The sequence below is a fragment of the Xenia sp. Carnegie-2017 genome, unplaced genomic scaffold (assembly GCF_021976095.1).
Source record: "Xenia sp. Carnegie-2017 unplaced genomic scaffold, XeniaSp_v1 HiC_scaffold_6, whole genome shotgun sequence".
NCBI classification, from domain to species: Eukaryota; Metazoa; Cnidaria; class Anthozoa; order Malacalcyonacea; family Xeniidae; genus Xenia; species Xenia sp. Carnegie-2017.
This window is the reverse complement of record NW_025813526.1, coordinates 13,869,044-13,888,345: the sequence shown is the minus strand read 5'-3', so window position 1 is coordinate 13,888,345 and position 19,302 is coordinate 13,869,044. Positions and strand designations below refer to the sequence as shown.

Here is a 19,302-nt window from a genome sequence, read left to right as displayed (position 1 = left end):
CTAGAAATAAAAGTATTTTAAATTACGTATAAAGCATATTGGTCAGCGACTATAGCCTTATTGCATGAACAATATTAAACGCGTAATTGAAAATAATGTTATGTTATTCAACATCGATATCATAATGAAAATTTCCCAGTGTTTATAGCTACTCATTTAGTACAAAATGCTCATTCACGTCTTAAACAGAAAATAAATGGACGTGCCACTTCCTAAAATAAGTCATTGAGAAAAAAAAATATAACTTTAAACATCTTGAGATTAACCTTACGTAGGTTAAATGGTACATAAATTCCAGTATCAATAGCATTGCAGGTAATCCCTTTTTATGTAATATATGTGAGGCAAAAACAAATAATTTGTCCCATCTTATGCATAACTTGGATATGAATTTTTGTAGTTTTTCTTTCTTTTGTCATGAACTGTATGTTTGAAACGAGCTTGAATTTTATATTGCATTGACGAAGCAAAAAAAAATATTAAGTTATGTATTTCTGTATTTTTGTACTGACAATACAGCAACCATTTTCTTCTCCACAACTTCATTAAATAAAGTGTCTATTAGAACAAGCCAAAAAAAACGTTTGAAGATTTAAAAAGTAGGGTAAATTTTCAACGTTGATCGAGCAAAAATATGGCAGAACATCGATTGTTAGTTGGGAGAAATGTGTATTTCTCCCCCAGAAATGATAGCTTCCGTACGCTTATGGTGAGGTAATGCATTTTTAACTTGAGTATTATAAATTCGATATTATACATTCTTTAACTTAATCCTCTATTGATTTTTCTTGCCCATATTATACAGCAATATCAGATATGCAACAAAATTCATTTCTCACTCACAACAGATTGACAGTAAAATCAAGCAAAATCAACTTTTTTATAATGTCAATCACCGCCAAAATTTTACAGTCATGATCAATTCTTTCAATGTGATATAAAATTGGTTCACCTGGACAAGTTTTGCACAAGCAAGCTCAACTTGAGCATTAAAAAAGTTGTTGAAATGTACAATGTCAATTTAACATTTATTTATACACCTTCCATTACTAACATTTGTTTTCATAAGTTTAAACTCTATAAACATTAGCTGAATTAATATAAGTCAGAATCAAGATCAAAGAATGACTTTTCCGATAAATAATTGCAAATGATTTATAAAAATAAAATAAAACTTAAGTCGAGAAAAGTCATACCACAAATCTATATGAGCTTAAGTGCTCATTGTTGTGTCTAGTTGCAGTGATGTGTTTCCTGATGTAGATTCGTAATACAATATATTGATACGAAGCACATACTCAATGCAAAAATTGGCAGAAAAATGCTTCTAAAACGACTTCTACTAAACTAATTTTAATATCACTGTTTTTAGTAAGCTGTTCGCATTTTTCGGTTTGGCTGAAGTGCCAATTCAATACAATGCTCAACATTGCTAATTAAACTAAAATCTGTACAAGGAAAATTTTAATTGCAAACTGGTCATGCCCGTTAAAGTAGACGAAATTTTTATCGAAAGCTTACTTACTTTTAACATAGATTCTTTTAAGGTATTTATTCTCTCATTAAGAAATACCTCTGACATTTAAAAAGTACTTTATATGAGTTCAATATTACTCTGATAGCTGTTTACGTGACGGTGCTCTTCAACAAAGTGGAAAAAAACATTTATATTGTACTAGCTTTGAATGTTTTAAATGATGATGATATAGAGTAAAGTTCACAATTTATACACGTGCCACTGCATGTAAGCCCGATTTTAAACTTTGGTTTTACTGTCACGTGATTACATAAATTACGCGTGAATGCTGCAGTAATTCCCGTTGGCCAATGTAAATCACGTGGTTTCATAATATGCAGTGGTCTTAAAAATGCAGCTACGTCAAACACTCACATTTCTTTCAAAGGTCTTGGCAAAATAGAAGAAAAGTTCGCTTCTTTATTTGTCACAATCGATTGACTTGTTGCCCAAATTATACTTCTTTGTTCAAAATTAATTCTTTTTGTTATTTCAATCTACAAACATCTAATTGTAAAAGGTGTTGCAAAATAAGTTTTTTACAAATTGGTTATGTAACTTTTCAACATTTTGCTTGAATTTTGAGTTGTAAAGCTCTTTTTACTGAAATAATGGAATATCTTTGAAAGATAATATCAAGAGTCAGAATTGAGTTTGAAGCTGCTCCTATAAGCAAAAAGGCAGTTATGATGCTAACGTTACGATGCTTTGGCATAATTTTAACTTTTCACTGCATGAAGATTAAAATTAGGAAAGTTTTGTGCCTTTATTTTAATGCACTTGATTCATGCTGTACTTTTTGAGTATTTTTATTTATGTGGATGGTTCCAGTCCATGACTATTGCTTGTTTTGTAAAATCTCCGTCAGACTCATGCAACAAATGCTTTTTTAAGACAACGTCATAACTGTTTTAAAACAGCATTTTAATTCGGGTTATGGCTTCGTATTTAAAATTTAAAAACAAGTTGTCATCGATGACGAAATAAAGTTGCCATTGATATCAATCAACGACATTTATATAGCACACATTTGTAAGTGTAAGTCTGAATTTCTTAACTCTATTGTAATATCTTTCTTCTTTTAATCATGGGCGTGCGGGACGGGCGACACTAGTCGAGAGAAAATACTGTTGAAAAAATTCATACTTTTTTTATATTTTGAATTTTACCTCATCTTGAGCGATGTGTTTTAATCACTTTAAACGTTTTTAAATATATAGTTTGTTGTTTGTAACAAAAGGTTTTAAGAGTGGCAAATAAAAGAAGAAAAATATTTATTTAAGTATCAGGAAGTTTATAGTATGCAAAGCAGCTGCTCAATTCAAGCCGGTAAATGTCTGTGTCACACTGATGTCATTTCGTAATATGAATACGATTGTACAAATAATTTTTTACATGATAACATAGGTGGCTTTATCCGCGCGCGCATGCAGTGGCAGATCTAGGTCAGGTCAAAGTAATTTATAAAAGCTCATTTTTAAATAAAAGACTTTTTAACAAAGTTGTTGGTTAAAAATTTGTAAGGAATATTGAAGACTAAAATACTCCCAGTAGGATTCGCTCCAAAATATTATAAAGTGTAAATATATTTTCAATAAAGTAGGCGGACCACTCCTGGTTCCACCACATCTAGGATCACAGTATTGGATATATTCAGTATTCTGCGGCTAGCATGTCCATTTGACATATGTTGAAAATATTTTTTGGAGCAACAGAAAGTATAAAGATAGGTACAATTACCAAATATGTAGACATTATCTTGTGGTTATAAAAGACGCTATTGGCGTTAAGTGAAATGTGACAAATGTGATAAATCAAGTAACAGACAAAAGTACACAAGATGCAACAATGCAAAATATCATGATTTGTACGTTAGCTAAAGCCAATTAACTAATTCATGTTCAGGATGATCACGCAGATGAAAAGATGTTAGCCAAGCAGCAGATGAGGATTACAAACCTTCAACAGCGTTAATTAAGTCCCTTCGCACAAACAAGTCCATTCCTTCAGAATATCCTGCTAAATTACTAGCAAATAAATTTTATCCCTGCGATTTAATCCAGAGCTGTACAAAAAATACTCGCGAATCTTTTATGAACACAGAACCAATCATTGTGTGTGCTTCACTTGTAGAGATTTCCTAAATAATTATTCATATGTTTTTCATATTTTGAAGAAACCAGAAATATTTTCTAAATATGGAAATCTGAAAATAACATTGACGACTTAGTGGGAATTGTATACAGCCAATCAGAAACTGAACACCCTGTTCTTGACAAAATTCACACAGATCAAAAGCAATAAGTAAAAAGCAATCAGCAATATCTTCTAGTCATTGTTGAGAACCTCGTGTTTTCTGCAAAGCAAACATTGCCATAAGAGGACATTCAGAGGAAAGAAAACAATCTCAGACATTAACAGAGGGGAACTTCTTGAGTCATCACACTTAAGATGCAAATATATACTATGATTGAAACAAAAGATTCAAAGCCAAATGAAAGAGCACGCAAAACATACATCAACAAACGCACTGAATGAAGTCATTGGAATAGTTTCGGATATAATACTAAAGCGAATAACCAATGGCTAACAGTAGTTAGTACAGCTTGTAGCAGAATGGAGTACATATCATTATGTGTAAGATACCTTTTTAAGGTCAGACAAAGAAAACGTTTGCTAGTTTTTATTCAACTATATCAACCAAGAGAAACATCTATTTGAACTTGATAATTTAAGTCATTTATCACCAACTTTGACTTGAAATTAGAATAAATTGTGGAAAAGTGTTTTGATGGTGCTGCAAACATGAACGGTGTATACATAGGACTAGTAACGCGCATGAAAGAATGCTCTTCACATTGTTCGATTCTTCGTTTCTCTTTTTTTGCTTGTAAAATGATACCTGCTCAGTAATTTTTACAATATGCTGAAATACGTATTTTAGAAACAAATGGCTGGAAACATAATCTTTTATAGATGAGATTTTGTCGGGAAATAGTCTCTTTTCTATAAGTCTATATTTGAATCATGTCATGATGATCCTTTATCCATGCAAATCATCTTGGCCTTTGTTTTTGTTAATCTATGATTCGTAAATAAATGGCTTAAAGAGGAAATTCTACAGGAAAATTGCATTGAACTCGATCTTGTTTGAGTTTTTGAAAACAAATAACATAAGAGTGATCCAATGTCAACGAGCAGCAACTTAAGAAGAAGACTAAATTTTTTACATACCTAATAAAGAACATGGGAATTTCTCTAATACAATGTGAGCAGCTGTAAAGAATACAGCGCAATTATTGGGGTGGGGGCTCATATTCATAGATAGGACATGCCGTATTAGTTTATTATAAAATCCATTGTTCTTTTCCGGATTAAAAAATGAATGTATGAATATCCCCCCCTTATTTATCGTTAAAGCTACGGGCCTGGACTGTTCTCACAAACTATTTACCTCTAAACTATCAGGGACGTAAGTCGTCCTATTACAAAACGAAAGTCAAAGTTTATTACATTTACTTGTGGACAAGACATATAAAAAGTTATTGATGGATATTACCAAAAAATGTGGTGTTCCTATGTGTGCTGGGGCAATAGATGGTACTCACATCCCAATAATTGCACCCACTGAGAGCCATGAAGATGACGTGAATAGAAAAGGTTTTCAAAGTATAATCATGCAAGCTTGTGTTGATTGTAATTCTTTGTTTTGTGATGTTGTCATTAGATGGCCTGGTAGCGTTCAGGACGCACGGGTTTTCTCAAATTCTGCTTTTACAAGCAAGGCAACGAAGGTAAACTGTTCCCCCCAGATCTTAAGAAAGAAATAAACAGAGAAGAATTATCCGCAGTCATTTTGGCGAATCTTTCGTACACACCGCTGCCGTGACGCTTAAAAGGTCATTCTCTTACAGGTGTTTTAACTAGAAAACAAAGAGTCTTTAACTATTGTATAAGGAGACCGCGAATGGCAGTCGAAAACACATTTGGCAAATGGAAAGGCTGCTTTATCAGATTTAGTAAGCGAGTCGATATATATGTAAAGAATTTGGTGATACTTGTGTTGGCATCTTGCATTTTGCATAGGGTGACCGCATGATATAGTTCTACTTTGCTTACAAATGTATCCCCATATGGCCATGTCCAAGCTTTCCTTTTACCAAACGGAAAATGTATATTATTTAGTCTTACACATTCTGCCTTTATAAATAGTCGTTCCTTATCATTAAAATCAGATTTAGAAATACCTCAAGAGCATCTTCTAACAATTTCATTGCCACTAATCTACATAAACATTACTATGTGCGACTATTTGCTTATCCGAATTTTGTAATTTGATCTCGTATTTTTCACAAGTGTGCTTGGAAAGGTGGATTAAAGAATTGTTAAAATAGACTAAGGCCTAATGAATCAATATGGCGTATGGGTGTGAAAATCGTGATATTTCATTTTGCTAAGCTTATATGATTTCATTATTGCTGTTGAAGTGCTCATGGTCCTAATTTGGGCGTTACAGTGCTTATGATCGCATTTATATACTATGTTATATTACGAGTCGTTAATTCAATCCGTAACAATTATACTCTATCTCACAAAAAATGGGAAATTTGATAAATATTAAGATTATTTTGTTTGGGCGTATGACACCGTTTCTCTTTCTACTGAGCTAATCGAACATTATTTGTATCTCGTTTGGGGTTATAATATTCGAAAATGATGCTCTCTCCTTGCATAAAGTTCAGTTCTGTACATTCTAATGAAAAAACTACTTTGTTGATGAGAAGAATGTATTTTCTTAATTATCTTAAATGGATTTTTAATTTTTTTGTAAACCCAAGGTAGTAAGGGCAAAAACCATAACACATGTCAAACTTAATGCAATGAACTTAACGAAGTACTTGCACCACTGTGCGTTAAACGTTCATGAGTCATAAAATGTTTGCAATCGGCGAACAATCATGGCGGAAAAAGTACATACTGATTATGTAGGTTTGTGATGAACTGAACATAAAAAATGGCGATAAATTTATACACATCTGAAAATCAACTTTTTTATTTTTATATTTAGCTGTATTTTGGGATCCAAGTTGAGATACTACCGTGTTTAAATAAATGTAAATAATAATAATAATAATACATATTATTAGTCTATGGCAATGACTACTATGAAATATTTGTTTTGTGCGTAGCCTCCGTGTTTGAAGGATAGTTGAATTCGTCTGCAATATAATCAAAATAAAAATGTTATTGAGAATTTAGATTGTAGCTAAGATTGTAACCAAAATTCAAATAACGCAACACAGTGATAATACATAATAGTGCTCAAGATGTAAAAGATATACCCAAAATGATTTTTATAGTTTCAATTAAATGTACTGATGAAAATTGCGAGATTTCCAAAAAAGTCACTAATTCTTGGTGAAGTAAAATGGGCACCTCACATGCGCCATGTCCAGTGACATGTAAATTTGTGTTTTTACAAAACGGAGCACATATTTCCCGAAAGAAAGAACAGTGTCAAAGAAACAGAAATTCTTTTGAAAAACAAGTTTGATTGTGGTTATAACTCAAATGCGTTTTCGTTGTTACGAAGGAAATTATTTTTGTGACTTCACGAAAACAGGTTTTTATGATTTGCCTATTTTTATGCACTTTAAATATCATATCCAAGTATGGCTGCTCTCACATACGCACTTTATGCATATTTTCATTGCATTATTAACCAATTTAAAATGCTCAATCACGTAAAGAGCACAAAATTTAGTGCATCCCGAAGTCCTAGACCATTGAATACATCCACTTTTAATAATATTATTGAATTCAAACTGGCATATTAATGAGCTCATGCTGTGATTGTTCAATGCCCTTGTTTAGATTCGGCCATCCGAACGGAAATTGGAAGCTCCGTTGCAGTAATTTTGCGTACCTATTTCGTTATTTTTGCACATTCGACTATTAAAAAAGCGCGTTTTTGTCATTTTAACACACTTTTTATGGTTTACGACGAGAACATTCATCTGAAATTGGTTAAAACTTATAGTTAACCAGCTCAAGTTTTAATGTTATAAACACAAATACAGCACATGTTTGGTAAAATTCGATGATTACTGTACGATAAATGATCCTGCTATACTATAATGAGTTCTACGTTTACTGTCTATCAATTTCAGTATACTTATGGGAAAACAAACATCATAAAAATTTTTTAGTGCCAAGAAATGAGAATCACTTTTTCAGGCAGCAACACTGCAGCAGTATATGTAACCTTTCCACGGAACTTTTATTGTAGTAGTTGCCCACTTAGGAAATCGAGAGTGTTTTGTGGAAATGAGTTCACATGTCGTTTCATGACTTTGGAAACCTAAATAAAGCAGAAACAATAAGCATTTTTTTATTCATAAATTGGTACAAAATGGGGTACATGCGATGTGTAGCATGCACAAAATAGACAGATTTACAAAACTACGAAACAAAAATTAAGAAAAGATCAAAACATCAAGGAGATCTGGGTTAAGGACGCAGTATAACGTCAGCTGCTTTTGGTTTAATGCATACGGCATGAGGAATAAAAAACATAAATCAGAAATAATTTCCTTAAAATTCATGATGATTATTCTTGATATTTTTCAAATTGCATAAGAATGATTTAGTGGTGATATAGCCATTAAATTTTAAAGCAACCATCGTTTAACACGTGCGCTAATCCTCTTTGCTCATCACTCAGTTAGGAAAGTTATCTTGCATAGTTAAATATACGATATGAAAAAAATTATTTCAAGTGAATATAGAATGAAAATTCTGTTTTATATCGCTATATACAAGAAATGCCGCAACTCTTTTTATGATCATCAATATCGTAATGTAATCCACAACAGCAATATTTTGTTTTAAGAGTAAGTCGGATCCATACAAACTATTGATACGGACTCGTGCAGTAAAGAAGAACATAATTCTAGCTGAACAAATAAGAGATAATATTGATGTAAACCTTGATCTTTATTTTACCAAAAGAAAAGAGTAAATGATGCCAGTAAAAAGAATGTATATAAAAGGGTTGTTTGTGAAACATAATTTTGCCAAAAGTATAATACCAATTTGAATCCATTGGTTCTTGTCGTCTTTGACTGGAACCCAATGATTTCCAATTCTCACTGGCCCCACTGGATATTTACCATCTCGACAAATAAAATAAGAAGGACATAATTCTTTTCCGTCTTTTTTACAAGTTGCTGCCGCAGAAGAATAAGTCAAAGTTGGAATTCTTTTGACCACGTAATCTAAAATAAAATGTACATAAAAATGTATAGTAAAGTACTATTTAATCAATGGCTTAATTGTAGCCATGTTATTTTATATTTAAAAATTAAATTACAAGCTCGAGATTTTTATGAAGTGATAGTTGATGAGGGCGAGGCATAAATCATTTATCACTTCATAGAGATTCAGAGAGATTCATGTAATTGCTTTAGTAGAATCATAATTTAGAATTTCTCATATAAACATATCAAAGTTTTCTGCAAGCACGTCCTTTGAAAATACAGTTCGCTACATATTTCATGTATTTTGAAAAAGGAAAGCAAGTCAGGCATGCAAGGTTTTATCAACGTACGTATGAAACTGATTTGGTTATAAACATGTAAACATGCAAAGAAGTCCCAAATAAGTTTTTCTTCCATAGTTATTTATGATTGAAGCAGTGCAGTTATTAAAAGTGTTCGGATGAGGGAAGCCGTTTGATATATCTAGTTAAGATGGATATTATAAGAAAAAGGTATCATTTGGTGGTTTATTTTAGATGGAACATTACATTTACAATACAGCATCGCTTGGATTTGTTGATTTTGAAGTTTTAGCCCGTCAATTGAGGCTCGTATAACTTCAAGGGACGAAATTTTAAAGTCTTCTATTTCTCTGCCAAACACACGTATAAAAAGCTGCAGGTATTTATTTAGTTAGGCTTTTGACAATTCCGCAATAGGAGTTGTGCGCTTGTCTTAACTTGAAATTCATTTTTAAAGGAAATAATGTGATAGTGTTCCTTATTATTTTTGATTTATGCATTCGTTTACACAGTGAAAGGGAACGACGCTTGCTGCAATACATATTTATTTCATTTGATCGAAACCTTTTTTTACTTTTAAAACCATATATTGGGAAATTTTTGTTTTCTCTGGAATTGCTTTCTCTAACAAAGAATCACTCTCAGAAATCCGACAAAACGCGTGACGGTTGTGTTGGCAGCCATGTTTTTTCATGCTCGCTATCTAGTCCTTCTCTACTCGCTCTCTATTTAAAAATAGATAGCGAGTAGCTTAGGCAATCAAATTAAAGCCTGTTCAATATAAAACTGGTATGATTCTACTTGTTATGATTTTTATTTATTTTGAGAAAAATACATAATTTTGCTGCAAAGGTTTATCACAGAATTTTAACAATCGCAAATATTAAAAAATTCACTTAGCTATTTCAAATTCTTCCTCACATATTGTTACATTATTTTGTTAGAAATTGTGAAAAACACATTTTGAGCAGTACCTGTTTTATTTTTTTGAAAATCTTTCAGTATTTTTTCAAGTGACTTTGTTGCTTTCATTTCGTTGCATATGTAATTTGACTGAAATTCTAAAATGAGTCTTTGCATCTTGAGTATAAGCTTTTGAAGTGTGAAAATTGGAGTTTGCAAGTGACAGTTTTTGCAAGCTGGTGTTCTTTTCAATACCATTTGTTCGTCTTCCTTTTTTGATAATTTCGCACTACAAAATCATTAGCTAAGTCGTTAGTGCATTGCTAAAAAAGTAAAAATTTTAATTCTATTGTAATAATTTACATTAGCTATGCTTCCGCGCACAAAAATCTGGTTAAGAGCTAAATTAAAACAAAAAGATCATGTTTTTTCTTTGTAACATTGTGTTTATTAACATTAACAGAAAGACTTTCTTTCATCGCATTTGGTTCACTTTCCTTCCTAACTCTAAAATACACTGTTAGAAAGTTACGTACTTTCATCTTGGGTCTACCACAAATTTTACTTTATACTTATTAAAATAGTAAAAAAACCTTTTTTCCAAAAAACATAAACATTTGTAAAAATTATGAAAAGATTTAATTTCTCGTTTTACCAAAGAAAGATACTGTGAATTTATATTAATCCCATGCTCTGAAGTAATATTTCTTCTTTCCCGTCAGCAAAGGTTACGTGCATGACTCGCAGGCAAAACGCGTAAATTAAGGTTTCGGCGTTTTTTTATAGGCGGGAAAGTAAAATTAAGAACTCGACGAATGTGTTAGGATTTGCTTATTCATAATTGAAAATTACAAAACACCAGTATTATCAAACTATATTTAGTTAAAATGTAGGGGGTGAACACAAAATGTTGTTTATTACTTCAACATTTTTTCCTGTACATGAAGTCATATAACTAGCAAAAACAGTTAATCCTGCTTTGTAACAACGAAAAGATATAGTCAAGGCCTTTATTCATGGATGTAAACAATTGCAAAGCTTGAGAGATTAATCAAAAGTACGTATTCATTTTCGATATATGCATTTGCATATGAACAATCATCATTGGATATATTCTCTGAAAGAGACCACGGTTGTTCCAAATTATAGTATTTTGCACGCTTGTTGCATGTCGCTTGATAGAAGAGGGAAATATTAATTTGCAATGCAATTACTAGGTCTATACTAATCTTATTTGTTTGTATCATTGCAAGTCTTGTAACACTAAAACAATGGGTTGACACATATTGGAGACATAAGAAGAAAGAAGATTGTATAAAACACATAACGAATATTTTAACAAAGATGTAGACGATGCCAGGGGCGGATCCAAGGGGTATCGATTGTGTTCTCGTCAGACACGGTCAGAACTCGACAAAAAAATGTTAAAATTCAGACATAAAACATATACTTTCTTAGTTTATGCAGTATATTGAGTTATTTTTTAACCAAAAACACTGAAAAACACATGAATTGCACTTGTTGACGTATTAAAATTTGCATTTAAACGACTGATTTTATAAATCATCATAAAAAGCCGTTTAGATTTGCTTAATCCAATCCGATTATGGTACAAAACGATAACTCGATTCCTGTTCGAAGTCCAGTTTTGCTGTTACGATTAAAAAGGCGACCTCACTCGTATCATTGGACAAGGTCAGTGAGCGTTTTCTTGCACAATTTCGACATTTCTGGACACAGTGACGTAATTCTAAATGGTCTCCAACCAATTAAAGCTCACAATTTGATTATGAACATTTATATGTCAAAGGTTGAATAATGCATGACGATTTGATTAATTATGTGTTTCACAGTGTTTTAAACTATAATATACCTAAGAAACCTAACCATTAACCTTACAAAGGAAATTGTCTACCAAAAAAGTCAAATTATTTATGATTATAGATGTTATGAAGTATGTGTTAGTAATTGGTGTTTGTGTTATTTTATACACATGGTTTTACTGTGTTTCATATGATATCAAAGTTGCTAAAATAGACTACCTATATAGTTTCGATCCTCGACTGTGCAGGAAATATACCAAATCTTTTTCACTATTTGGATTTTTATACCAACATCATTAACCAGCTCCACTGAAAACACCTTATTCATGATCTTTTCTCTGACTTATCAAAGTATGTGTTTATAATATACACCAAGTACTCTTATTATTTTTATGTAGCTTGAAAGTTAATACAAGTTTGGTATTTATCACTTTCTTTCTTTGAAAAATTGAAAATACCTCTTTATGTTTAGTACACTGGCTGATGGGAACTGTGTGTACAGTGCATGCTCCATTTTACTGGTAGGGGATGAAAGTTCATCACTCTATCTATGTTACCTTACCACAATTGATTTTTCTTAAGAATGCTGAATATTATGCTTATTACCCATTAATTCATAAAAAGCATAAGGTTGGGGTGTTTAAATGTTTTCAAAATACACTAGCTATGTGCTTCTCCGATACTGTCCTTTTAGTATGTAAATAGAACTGCCATGTTGCAGCAGCTGTAGAAGAAGCCAAAAATAATGCACACAGTTTAATGTATTCATCAGTGATGTGTATGTTCTCATTGGCATCTGTTACATCCTGCATTATTGAATCATACTACCCAATTGGAAATGATTTTTTACCAGACTTGCTATTCTCTTTGAACATTGCTTGTGTTATCATTTTCCATGCATACTAACTCTTGAACACGATAGTGCAGAAATTTTTTGTAGTGCATTGTATTGTTCTTTTACTTTTTATTGCAAAAAATGACGTGCTTCATGATTCTATTGCTATAAAAAAAAAACAATACTATGATTATGACAATGTATGAAACTTATTTGATTTGATTATGGTAGGACTTGGCAACCACAAGTAGTATTAACGGACAAAATTTAAAACTGGCCAAAATTTGCGAAATTTTTTCCGTTCTGAACATGGATAGGGTTTTCATATATTTCCTTAAATTTACTTCAGAATGCAGGAAATCGCTTTTCCGAGAGTTAAATTTTATAAAATATTATGGTGGAACATGAACCCAGACACTCCTAGCGGAGGCTTGCAACTTCGGCGCTCGCCTGGACACGGTCAGTGCAAAACCCAGATCCGCCCCTGGTCACGCGTTTAGGCTAACTTACTCGAAAAACGTCACAAATTTCTTTCCAATTTTGAGCCAAAATGAAACAACAAACCTCTTAAATATATAATACTAATTCTTCAGTGCATTTGACAAAATTTTTTTAAAATGACTATGCTGAATGTTTTGTTTTCGGATGCCTCCATGAAATTATTTTCTATTTTAAATAGTAGCATTTTTGCGCAACTGTCGCCTTGCAAAAAATGTTTGCAGAAGTTTAAATAAATTGTTTAATCACTTTAAAATAAGATTAAGCACATAATAATCAAAATTTTGATTATAAACACGTACATGCAAAATGCATCTCAACCAAAACCCGAAACCAGTTTCGACGTTAATTTGTGATGTAAGATCGTGAAAGTTCCATAATTGTAATATTTTGCACGTCTGTCGTTTTGCGATTGGCGAGAAAACGAAAAAAATAGCAGTCGGCGGCTTCTAGGAGATCATTTATCACTCACATTACGACATCAACAAATTTTTTAGACATGGTAAATGGTGTAAAACGTTCATTACGCATTGCCAAAAATGATTGAATCATTATGTTTTTTGCTGATAAATTTAGCAAGTGGACATTTTAGACAAAATTTGCGCTAGCTACAGCCTAATTTTTTAAAAAAGGCTGCGTTTTGTAAAAGAATCTTCATTCATTATTAATATTTCTTACCTGTGAGCATTGAAGACTATTGCGCCAACAATCACAGCTAGAATTAGATAAGAGTGAGCCATATTTTCAATGAGAGATTTTTTCTGCAATGAGTGAAAACACGTCTGTAAAAGAGTTTGTTGTCAATGAGGCCCAATAAGCTATCGTCATATTTTATAAACGTGAATGTTCCATTTGGCATCTCTAGTCTCAAAATTATTGCTGAAACAGAGAGCAATAAAAAGATTGTTTTTGAATTGTATATTGTGTCAATTTGCGTTATATCTGTGAATAGATAATAAGTTTTTGTTTTTGCACTGCGTGTGAGATATTATTTTGTGATAAATTTAGGCTGTGAAATTACCAATTGTTAACTATTTGCATAGAGAGTAAAGTCTAAGTAAACTAGTAAAAAAGTAACATGTAAGAGTACAATGTGACGGGCGGGGTTATTTAATTGATATATTTTTATAATATATATTTACGTATGTTATACTTTATTTTTTCTATTGAAATCAATTGTGATTACGGATTAAACAGTTCAATACCAACATATTATACAATTACCATTCTTCCGTTGCCGCTAATGTAAAATCTGTTGACGTTTGTATACGTGTCAAAGGCAGAATTGAAGGACAAAACAGTATGTTGATATACAGCATAACGTAAATTTTGCTGCATATTTCATTCTTTGTCATGTTCATACATTACCAGAACATAAACGATGACAATTACCTTTAATTATATAATGCATGGAGGTCTGACTAACTTAAGAGAGTAGCGCAAGATTTCATTGTTTTGAAGTGCACATTATACAAACAAGTGCTTTTTGGAATGCTGATATTTAAGTACCAATTGCAGCAATGCCCTGTCTGCTATCGCTGTGGGCATTGCTGTTAGCGGCGTGGCCTTACTCAGTACCGTCGTCTTAACTCCTGTCGGGATCGCTCTCAAGGCCTAGCAGCTATTTGCGGCACGGAGACTTTCGCTGGTCGGGTCGTGCGCCGCAGATTGGACAAGAAACCTGAAAAACACGATCGCATTCGGACGTTCGCCGAGACCGTGCTCCGAGGAAACTCGCTGATCACGACCCGAGCGCTTCGAGATGGGAACTTCAGCGAAAGTGAGTACCAGCTCGTTTTGGACGAAGCAGAGCGCTTCGCTTCGTTGAAAGACGAAATTAGAAGCCAGACAAAGAGAGCTCTCCGCGAACAGACGCGAGAGCTAGAAGCACAGCTGGACGCTGCACGTGCGAGCGGCCGTGAGGAGGGCATTCAGCTCGGGCGCATGGACGCTCTGAAAAAAATCCAGCGTCAAGTAGAGGATGGCGATTCACGCTAGACATAAACTTTGTGCGCCATTGACAGTGTTGCATCAACTTGGTGTGACAGTTTTCGTCACCCCACCCACGCCAAGGGCTACAGACTGAAGCTGTGATCATTATAAATCACTGCGGTGAACATCTTTTTTGTTTGCGAGAAAAAACCATTAGTTGAATAAAACGATGTGTATGAAATAGCGTCAGTGGTATGGAGTGTTTAGCATGTCAAACTGGCGCTATGAGCGTCATGAATCTAGCCGAGCATTTCAATGGTCGGCGGCATAATCGTGCGTCGTTGGCTGGAAAAGCTATGAAAATCGTTTCCGCTTTTTGACGACAGCGACCCTTCTTTAGTAAAAACGCGATAGCTCAGTCAAATCATCATAACGTGCACATCTGCAAACTTTTTATTGACTATTTTATTTTTAAACTAAAAGACAAAAAAATAGGTGCGCATTGCGTCCATGTGCGTGCCTGTCAAGTATATTATTACTTATTACTAAATGAAGTAGATGAAATGAGCCTTATTAAAATAAAACTGCATATTTAACATTATTTTCCTCAAATTTGTATAAGATTTGAAAATGTTATTTAGTTATCCGATAAATTAATTGTTTGACTCTTTCTGCATTTTTCAAACTCTCTAGCTTAGATTGCATGTGACGTGATTGTGCTCAAGCCTAACATCCCCTGTTCTCGCATCAAGATAAGTAACGTCATTTAGATTTCTTGCTACTTTTAAAAGTTTTTTCACCTAAAAGCGTTTTTGCTGTAATTGCGTTTCTAAAAAGTTTTCTGACGTGCCTAAGATATCGTTCAGAGAACGTCACTCCAATAAACGATAAATGAACACAACACGCTTATGACTTGTATTAGATTACATTTGAAAGTAAACGCGTTGCGTTGCGCATTTCAAATGATCGCAAGTCTTTTGTATTTCATGTTCATAGTATGACACGTACCATATTTCACTAAATGTAAAATTGTTAATCCAAAGAAATATTATTTGTATTTTGTACAATAATCGAAAGCAAAATAAATTCATTTGCTAAAAGCGTTTGACTTCACCAACTATACTGTGAGCATGTATGAATAAAGCAAACTATGTATAAGCAATTTAAATTCTACCCAACTGGACTATATATATACCAGACAGTACATTCTTCTAAGTACAAGTTGCTAATACCGGTCGCTGGAACGAGATATAATTGATAGTTGAGGTCGCTTGTGAGCAGGCATTTCAACTATATCTTGACTTTTATTAATTATTCTTTTATGAAGTTTTGTAAAGAAATTTTTTCGTTTTCACTTCGCATAAATCGAGCTCACGTTTAGTTCCGCTTGAATGCATGGCAGGGAATATCGTATACATGTAAATATTTGTGCGGTAATATTTTTAGTTAATATTTCTCAAAATAACAACATTTTCTTAGGATTATGCCACCAACAAATCTGTTCTTATTGCAAATGACTTCTGCTTGATCTTTGTTGGAAATATGTCATTACATTCATACTATATGTATATGCGCTTGGATTCATTGGTATAGTCTTTATGTCGAATGAAAAATAACTCACGATATTTTTCCGACAAAGCGACGAACGCACAAATGGATTTATAACGTTAAAAGCAGTAGATTGAATAAAGTTCAAAATATCTTTAGATGATAATGTCGTTTTAAAAGAAATACAATGTTTTATATTTACTTACAGTTTCAATTCTGTATTTTACTTCTGTGGTCAACTCAATTCTTTTCAACACATTAACAAAGTGTTGAGATGATGCTTGCTTGAAAGACACTTGCAAATATGAGAATGGTCTTAACGATGCTTGGTATTATAGTTCTTCTAAATGAAATTTTAATGAGTTACAATTATGACTAATAGCTATATTAAGCACATCACGTATCTTTTTGTTTACCTTTGGATGATTCTGTTAACTGCAGGTGAAGGAGGTAAAGAGTCAGTGTTCTTGAGTACTCATGCATTTTAGCAATTATACATTAAATTTAGATGTTGAAAAACTTACAAACGAAGCAAACTGTTTCACTTTCGATAACTTCAGTCAAAAGTTAGCTAACTTTCAGTGAAAACTTTGTCAATTGCAACTGGCATAAACAAACAATTTTAGATTACATATTACTAGGAAATATTTTAGCATTCGTATGTCGAACCTGGCCTTTTGTTAAATTGGCTGAAACATTTCTGCTGAAGCTAAATTGCAAATAGTTTATTGTTACATTATTTGACAACTCCTATAATACAATTAATACGATTAAAGTTTTTTTCACAGATTAGTGGTTTTCCGACAGTTTTTACGTTATATGTGTGCTAGGTCGTAGCGTCCCTCGTGGTAGAATGCTGGACGTGTTTCCGCAAAGTTGTTCCAAAGACCAATTTGAGATTTCATAAAGTATGAAAAGATTTAGCTGGTAGTTTGCAACGAATCTGATTTGAAACAAACATAGTTGCTTTCTGTAAACGGTCACATAACAAAGTCAATACAGTTAGCATTGTTGTCTATAATACTGCTTTGAATACATGTGTTGACAAATCTAAATAAAAATTGCTCCTCTGAAACGTGTGGCTTTTATATTAACATAAAACCTACCCAAAAGAAATAGCATCAAACATACAATCAGTAATTTTTATGGGTGCAAGCTTTATAACGCCTATTTAAGTCGCATATCTTAGACGGTTGCGTTGTCTCTACGACTCTCAACAACCTAGCGACGCTAATGGGTTATGTCTCTATATATTGCATCAGGAATCTTAATTACAAAACATGTTATTACTTTGGTGAAAGTATTACCTCCTTTTCTCAACCTCATAAGATTAATGGAATTGTATTAACCTTTCTAAACGCGTGATATTTGCAATCATTGATACAATATCAGTCGTTTTTTAATCACTCGTACGACAAATAAGCACGATCTATAACCACTTTTAGCAACTTTTGACAACTTTTTCAAAATATTTTAACCAGTAAAGTATAAAAAAATGTTATACAGATACGAAATGGATAGTCCTAATTTTAGCTTTTAGTAATCACCTTAGTTTGCATTGCAACGACTCTTTTCTTTGTTTATTGATTTATATTTATTATCTCTAGCCAGATGATGTTGTGTTTCTACAGAAACTCAACTATTATTATACGTGGCGCTTTATTGCCTTACAGATCAATATGGAAAATCAACCTACTGTGACTACACATTTCAATGAGCAATTTCACTTTGATAATACTTTGTGTGGATAATATTTGCATTGAGTTAGATTTTATATTACGACACACAATATATGTAGTATTATATCTAAATTAGCCTTTTAAATACACGTAATTATTCGTGTATAAATAAGGACGATCTATTACGACTTATACATTTTAGTCAGCAAAGTGCCAAAGTTTGTCTTTAAAGATATAAAGTAAATAATCAGAGAATGAGCTTTCAGCATTCACCTTGGTTGGAAAAGTTATTCGAAGCAACTATTTTCTTCATTCACTGAATTATATTGATTATCTCTAGCCAGATGTTGTTGTACTTTTACAGAAATCTAAGCTATTATGATACGTGTCGTTTCATTACATTATAAATCAATATCGAAAAACACCCTATTGTGGCAACACTGCAGACAGTTTCCTGTATGTCTAGTCATTGTTTGTATCATAATTACCCTTTCAAAAACACGTAATTACTCGTGTAAAAATAAGCACGATCTATTACGACTTAAATATTTCAGTCAGCAAAGTGCCAAAAGTTTGTCTTTAAAGATATAAAATAGATAATCAGAGAATGAGCTTTCAGCATTCACCTTGCTTGGCAAAGTTATTTGAAACAACTCTTTTCTTTATTCACTGATTTATATTGATTATCTCTAGCAGATGTTGTTGTAATTTTAGACAAATCTATATTATTATGATACGCGTCGTTTCATTATATTATTAATCAATATCGGAAAACTCCCTATTGTGGCAACACATCTCAATGAACAATGTCACTTAGATAAAACTTGGTGCAGTTATAACTCCAGTTTACTTATATTACGATGCGTAATATATGTAGAAACGCAAGTTTTAACGATTTTCAATGACTTACAATAAACGTTATTCATAGTTCTTTCAAACTTAAATTTGACACCAATGCTATATTTCTCGGGTCGTATGAGATAGATTATATTCACCATAAGCCAATC

General features: G+C 32.7%; 1 protein-coding gene and 1 long non-coding RNA gene across 2 annotated transcripts; both read right to left on the bottom strand.

Moving 5' to 3' along the window:
- Positions 1–7,534: 7,534 nt before the first annotated feature.
- Positions 7,535–16,936, bottom strand: LOC124458255. The gene is made up of 5 exons (XM_047008307.1): positions 16,823–16,936; positions 13,815–13,897; positions 10,052–10,269; positions 8,608–8,793; positions 7,535–7,877 (listed from the first exon to the last, which is right to left on the bottom strand). Exons 2-5 carry the CDS (start codon positions 13,874–13,876, stop codon positions 7,750–7,752), a joined length of 594 nt encoding a protein of 197 aa, XP_046864263.1. The 5' UTR covers positions 13,877–13,897; positions 16,823–16,936; the 3' UTR covers positions 7,535–7,749.
- A 390-nt stretch (positions 16,937–17,326) lies between these two features.
- Positions 17,327–18,684, bottom strand: LOC124458256. Its single transcript, XR_006953101.1, has 2 exons — positions 18,569–18,684; positions 17,327–17,586 (listed from the first exon to the last, which is right to left on the bottom strand). It is a non-coding gene; the product is annotated as an uncharacterized LOC124458256 (long non-coding RNA).
- Between the last annotated feature and the right edge of the window lie 618 nt (positions 18,685–19,302).